The following is a 6340-nucleotide window of genomic DNA, read 5'->3' as shown; positions in this document are numbered from 1 at the left end:
GTGTCAAGTAAAAATAAAAAATGGATGATTATAACCTTGTTGCACCTTGTTGACAGAAAAGAGAAAAAAATAATAATAATAAATATAAATAAATAGAAATTTTATAGATAAATGGTGTGTATTTAATTGTTTGTTTTTTTTTAATTGTAAATTGAATAATTAAATATATTTTAATTGTAAATAATGGCGAGATATTCGAGTGATTCTGATTCTGACAAAAGTGCTGGAAAATACAGAAAAAAACATTACAGAAAATCAAGGTAATGATGTTGATAAAATAATAAATATATTGTTTAATTTTTATTGTTAATAATAATAATTTTAAATGTTAATTTAGATCAAGTAGTTCAGATTCAAGTGACAGTTCACCACATCGAAAAAGAACTTTGAAATCATCAAAATCGAAACGTCGTCATCGTTCACGTTCAAAAAGTCGTGACACATCAAGAAGTTCTAAAAATTATAGATCATCAAAAGCTAGTTCAAAGGACAGAGATAGACGTAGATATAAAAATAAAAATAGTAAATCAATATCACCAGATAGATATAGAAAAAAAGTACGTTCTGTATCAAGAGAAAAATCAACAAGTAGATCAAGCAGCTCACAATCATATGCAAAGTCAACAAATGATGTTAAAACATTTAATTTTCATGTAAAAGGTAATTGAAATAATTTAAAAAATCAATAATATATTATTTATAATTAATTCATTTTTAATTACAGATGATTTTGCAATTGAGCCAAGAATTAAAGAAAGTATTTTGGAAGAAATAAATGCTGATGGTTTTGCACCAAGACAATTTACACCATCAACACAAATTAAAGATAAAAAATCTAATAATAAAAATATACTTATTGATATCACATCAAATACCATTCAAGTACCAAGTGCACCTAAAAAATCTGGACTTGATGAAAGTATTTTTCATTACTCGGTATGTTTAACTAAATTTTTTTTAAAATAATATTTTTATAAAGATGAAAGATGAAGATGTTTACAAACTGCTTTTAAATATGATAAACATTTTTATAGAAATTTTTTTTTTTATAGATTTCAATGGACCAAGATTTACGTTTCGATAAATGGGTTAAAAAATTATACAATTTACGACAAAAAGCACTTGCTGAATCATTATCAAGTGTTACTTGACAATTAAAAAAAATTAAAATTATAAATGTCAATTGATAAATTAAATCAAATACATAATTTTGTGAATTTTATTTTATTTTATTTATTTATTTATCATTTTACAACAAGTTTTTATTTTTTATTTTTAAACACTCATAAATTCTTATTGTAATATTTTACTTTCTTATAAATTGTAATATTTTTTTTTTTTTTTTTCGTGACATTTATTTACCAACAAATAAAAAAAATTAAGAATAATTAAATTTGTTTATTAATTATTCATATTTTTTATTCATTATTGATTGATTTTTATATTAATTTTTTTTTTTAGTTGAACCAATCATCATGAATATTTTTATAAGATTTTTATAGGGTAATATTAAAAGATATATTATCCATCGTAATTTGAAAATTTTTACTTCCATCTGGATGCAGCATGTCGTATATCTTAGCTGACAAAGGCCAAAGTTCGTTCTGGATGTTGTTGTCTTCCGCCACAGGTGCACCTGAAATTAAAATTAAAAAAAAATATTTTAATTAAAATTAAAAAAAAATATTTTAATTAAAATATTTAAAATAAAATTACACACAAAGCCAAACAAAAAAAAAAATTAACCAGATACTTGTAAAGAAAAAAATTAATAAATTAATCAAAAGTTAAAAATAAATGCCACTCCTTGATTATTCAGTGATTATTTTTTCATTAATTTATTTTTTCAATTCTGTTATCAAGAAAAAAAAACACCATATTTTGAATATTTTTTAGTAAAAAATTAAACAATGAATTAATTGTTAAATAAAAAATAAAATTAACTTATTTTCAATGATTTGCATTTTCCGTGTATTTATAAATTAAAAAAAATCATTTAAAATATTAAATTATTAAGTTATTAAATTTTTTTGTATTTACCAGAGATGAGCATAATGCTTAAGCAAATAAGCAGTACAATAAGCATCTTCATGTTGATTTGAAACTTTTTGTAACTTGTTGCTGGGTGAGGTGGTTGTTGACTACTGATCCAACTGATGACTACTGATGTTCTTCAAGGTGATAGATGAAACTAAAATGAACAAAATAATTTTTGACACGTTGCTCGTTTGTCACAAGAGGTGATTTAGAATTTTTATTTTTTTTAATTAAAAATGACCATTTACAAAAGATACGAAACAAAAATAAAAAAATCATTTGACAAAAAAATATCCACGTGTGTTATCGCTTGAAAAAATAATATTCAAATTTTATATATTTTATATTTCTCGGAAAAAATAAATTAATAATATTTCTATATCGATTAACTGAGGAATAAAAATATAATTAACCTTTATTTTTTTTTATTAAAAATTTGATAATTTATTTTCCAAGAAATATTAATTTTAAATTATTAATTTTATATTATAATCGATATCAAAATTTATATTGGTGTTCTACAAAATAAATGTTAAATGATCAATTATTGTTAAATTTAAAATTGCTCTAAATATGATGAATATTTTCATAGAATTTTTTTTTGTTTATTTCAATGGACCAAAATTTACATTTCGATAAATGGGTTAAAAAATTATACAATTCACGACAAAAAGCACTTGCTGAATCATTATCAAGTGTTACTTGACAATTGAAAAAAATTAATATTATAAATGTCAATCGATAAATTAGATCAAATATATAATTTTGTGAATTTTATTTTATTTATTTATCATTTTACAGCAAGTTTTTATTTTTTATTTTTAAACACTCATAAATTCTTATTGTAATATTTTACTTTCTGAGTAATACGTATAATATTATTTAAAAATCAAAAAACAAAAAAGGAAAAAAAAAAAAATTGAATAAAACAGAATTATTATTTTTACATTTTGATATTAATTATCTTTTTGAAGTCAATTATATGTTTTAATATCTTTGGCAATTTTAACGTCATTTCTTTAACTGGAATTATTTAAATAAAGCTAAAAAAAAAATCTGTATAACATTGTTTTTTTTTTTTGTTAGTTTATGGAATTATTTTTGTAATAAAAATTATAAATCTTTTTAATTAAATTTTTTAAAAAATTTTCAAGTAAATTATCAGGCTTGATATATGTTTTTTTTTTTTTTTTTTGTTTGTTTTTAGACAGATCACATTTATTTTATTAAATCAACTTGCAATTAATTTGTTAATTAATAATGGGGGACGACAGATAACTACAAATTCTGAAAAAATTATCTATATGAATATTTTTTAAAAAGAAGTTTAGTGTTGATTGACAAATTGACAATAATTTGAGTGATAATTTTGTAAATTATGTTTTATATTTTTTATTATTTGATAATCCAATTGTTTACTAATGTTTTTTCGTCACTTTGAATTTGTCGATTTGTGTAGAGTGTAAATACCGTCAATTTTGTTTATCTAATTATCTGTCTTTTTATTTAACAATAATTGTTATTTTTAATTTTCAAAAATCTTAAAAATAATATTAAATTATTTATTCAATACTTTTTGAAGCTTGTCCTACTTCATCCATATTCAAGATGTTAAATTCTGATATTTTATTACCCGAAAATAGAACAAATGGTGCTTCTTTAACTTCTCGTTTTGATATTCCTATGAAAGAAAATTATTTATAGTTAATCTATTATTAAAAAAAATTCGAAATTTATTAGTAAAGAACCATTTAAATTACCTGTACTTGTATTATTAATTTTTTCAAGTGCATAAATTGGCATATTTTTGCATTCACGAGCAATATAAGTTCCAACAGATGAACGATCACGTATTGCTGGTAGAACAGCTTTCATTGTTTCTCTAACAACTTCAGTATTAACTTCATAATAACCATCATACATTTTACCCAAAAGATCATACATATTTCTTGGTGGTAAAACACGTTGTCTATTGAGTGGCATGACAAAGCAAGAGTGTCCATCAACATCAATGATACCAGTTAAATTCTAAAAGAAAAAAAATTTATTTATTTATTTATAAACTCTTTGTTTAAAAGAGAAAACAAAAACCAAAAAAAAAAAATGTAACTTACAATATTAAAATCATGAAGAAAACGTCCTTGTCTACCACCACGAAAATCTGGTACATCAATACCTTCATGTTCATTTTCTAAATCAATTTCAAATGATTCTTGAAATGTATCATCAAATTGTTCATTCAATTTTTCATTTGTTGATAATATTGGCAATTGTTTATTACCACGTAATAAATTATGTAGTAATTCAGTATCAGATGATACACCTGCTGCATATTGTTCATTTAACAATGCTGCTTTTTCACTCATACGATCATATGGTATACTGTACCAACCAGTACGAAATCTATGCATTTGTTCACTTGCATAACGACGATAAATATAAACACCACCAATAACACCAATACTCATACCAAGAAGTGCAGTAAATAAAAGACAATAAAGTGTCATTGAATGGGTACTTATATTTGGTCTACGTAAAATCAAATAATGACCAGATATATCAGTTTTTTTACGTTCACCTGATTCTGGATCATCATGAGATGATCTTCCCTGTTGAAAGAAAAATATTTATTTAATTTTTTTCATTGTTGAGCAATAATTTTTGTAGAAATAATTTAATTTTCTATATTTCTATTTTTTTTTTCCATATCGAAATATGAACAATTTAAATTGTTCAAATGATTAAATACAATTAACTTTTGTCATATGACATTTATCATTTTTATGCGCAGTTTATCCTCATGAAAAAAATAATAATATTATCTCGTCTGATTTATTCATCCAGAATGCACAAAAATATCCTCAAAAAATTAGGAAAAATTTTTTTAAATATTATTAAAAGACAATTTATAAAATTTTTTTTTTATCATTAATAAATTTAATAATAAAATTCAATATATTTTTGTTTTCTTTGAATATTAATCAATTACGAAATAAACAAATTTTTATTTTTTCCGATTTTAAATAAATATAAATAATAAATATGTTTTTATAATTTAAATTTAAAAAACAACAATATTTTTATTATTTTATTTTAAGGTGAATGTGTCATTTTATTGTTGAGATCATTAACGGCATTGCCAACGGCGTTATTTTTTAATATCATTATAAAATAGTAATAATAATAATAATTGAAAAAAATAAATAAATAAATATGTGACACTTGACTGACACAAATTACACACAGCAACAATATTATTTTATCTAAAATAAAAATAATCAAAAAAAAATCTACAGAAATAATTAAAAATGAAAAGAAAAAAAAATTTATTTATTGTTAATTAATTATTAGGTATATTATAATTTTTTGAATAAAAAAAATATAAATAAACCTCTGAATTATTGTCGTCAAGTACCAATGGCTGCTCCATTTTTTCAGCAGGCTTCTTCTCTCCAATGGCTTTTGTGATGACAGTCATTTTGGAATATTTATAATCACAAAAATAATATATTTATTTATTATATATTATTCAATTTGAGATTATAATATAATTATTAATTTTATTGTTTATTTATTGTTTAATAACAAACACACAAAGTGGACGAGTCCTTTTCTGTAATCAAAGTTAACAAACAAAGTAACACAATTTCGCAATTTCGATTGATCCAGTGTTGAATTGCGCTTGTCCAAACCAGTCCAAACTGTAGTAGTCTGTACCCCTCTTTTCATCATCATCATCTTCTTCTCACCTCTTCTTCTTTACCCATCCTACCATCAAAATCCACCTGAATCCACCCACAATTTTTTTTTTTTCACGTGATTTTACGCGCTAAATTTTTAAATGCTTAATGACAAAATATACAAATTCATTAGTTCTAAAATCATAAATATTTGCTAACAATAAATTGAGTATAATTTTAATTAATTACTAATTTAATAATAATGCTTAAAAAAAATCTATTAATTTATTTAATTTACATTATTAAAAAAAAATTAATTTCAATTAATTTTTTTCATTATTAATATCAATTTTTTAAAATAAATTGAACAATTAATTATCATATTTTTTTTTCATGACTAATTTTAGTCTCGATTTGAATTTTACCGCTTTAACGCCATCTTATCCAATCATACCACAACAACAACTTGAATATTCATTAAAAAAAAAAAAAAAATTAATCTTCTTCTTTCTCTTTTTATTAATTCATTATTATTATAAGTTTTTTATTTTTTTTTAAATACTCATTTTATCATGCCTTATCAAATTGTATATAAATTAACCAGTAATTAATAAACCCTAGTG

General features: G+C 21.6%; 2 protein-coding genes across 2 annotated transcripts; one reads left to right on the top strand and one right to left on the bottom strand.

The window, feature by feature from the left end:
• The first annotated feature begins 75 nt into the window (after positions 1-75).
• LOC122861008 (pre-mRNA-splicing factor 38B-like) lies at positions 76-1812 on the top strand. Its single transcript, XM_044165136.1, has 4 exons — positions 76-260; positions 338-660; positions 725-936; positions 1053-1812. Exons 1-4 carry the CDS (start codon positions 184-186, stop codon positions 1149-1151), a joined length of 711 nt encoding a protein of 236 aa, XP_044021071.1. The 5' UTR covers positions 76-183; the 3' UTR covers positions 1152-1812.
• Positions 1813-2224: 412 nt separating this feature from the next.
• On the bottom strand, positions 2225-6335 carry LOC122861007 (integral membrane protein 2B). The gene is made up of 4 exons (XM_044165135.1): positions 5429-6335; positions 4152-4646; positions 3798-4065; positions 2225-3718 (listed from the first exon to the last, which is right to left on the bottom strand). The coding sequence occupies exons 1-4, from the start codon at positions 5513-5515 to the stop codon at positions 3600-3602; spliced, it is 969 nt and encodes a 322-aa protein (XP_044021070.1). The 5' UTR covers positions 5516-6335; the 3' UTR covers positions 2225-3599.
• Between the last annotated feature and the right edge of the window lie 5 nt (positions 6336-6340).

This window comes from Aphidius gifuensis, linkage group LG1 (genome assembly GCF_014905175.1).
Source record: "Aphidius gifuensis isolate YNYX2018 linkage group LG1, ASM1490517v1, whole genome shotgun sequence".
NCBI classification, from domain to species: Eukaryota; Metazoa; Arthropoda; class Insecta; order Hymenoptera; family Braconidae; genus Aphidius; species Aphidius gifuensis.
The sequence above is the reverse complement of the archived record's forward strand: the minus strand, read 5'-3'. Positions and strand labels throughout refer to the sequence as shown.

What these genes read in the sequence shown, in the direction of transcription:
- LOC122861008 (XM_044165136.1), top strand. Translation starts at nt 184, where the DNA reads ATGGCGAGATATTCGAGTGATTCTGATTCTGACAAAAGTGCTGGAAAA. An exon ending in AAACATTACAGAAAATCAAG is followed by an intron (nt 261 to 337) that starts GTAATGATGTTG and finishes ATGTTAATTTAG; the next exon opens with ATCAAGTAGTTCAGATTCAA. An exon ending in AAAGTATTTTTCATTACTCG is followed by an intron (nt 937 to 1,052) that starts GTATGTTTAACT and finishes TTTTTTTTATAG; the next exon opens with ATTTCAATGGACCAAGATTT.
- LOC122861007 (XM_044165135.1), bottom strand. Translation starts at nt 5,515, where the DNA reads ATGACTGTCATCACAAAAGCCATTGGAGAGAAGAAGCCTGCTGAAAAA. An exon ending in TTGACGACAATAATTCAGAG is followed by an intron (nt 4,647 to 5,428) that starts GTTTATTTATAT and finishes TTCTTTCAACAG; the next exon opens with GGAAGATCATCTCATGATGA. An exon ending in TTCTTCATGATTTTAATATT is followed by an intron (nt 4,066 to 4,151) that starts GTAAGTTACATT and finishes TTTTTCTTTTAG; the next exon opens with AATTTAACTGGTATCATTGA.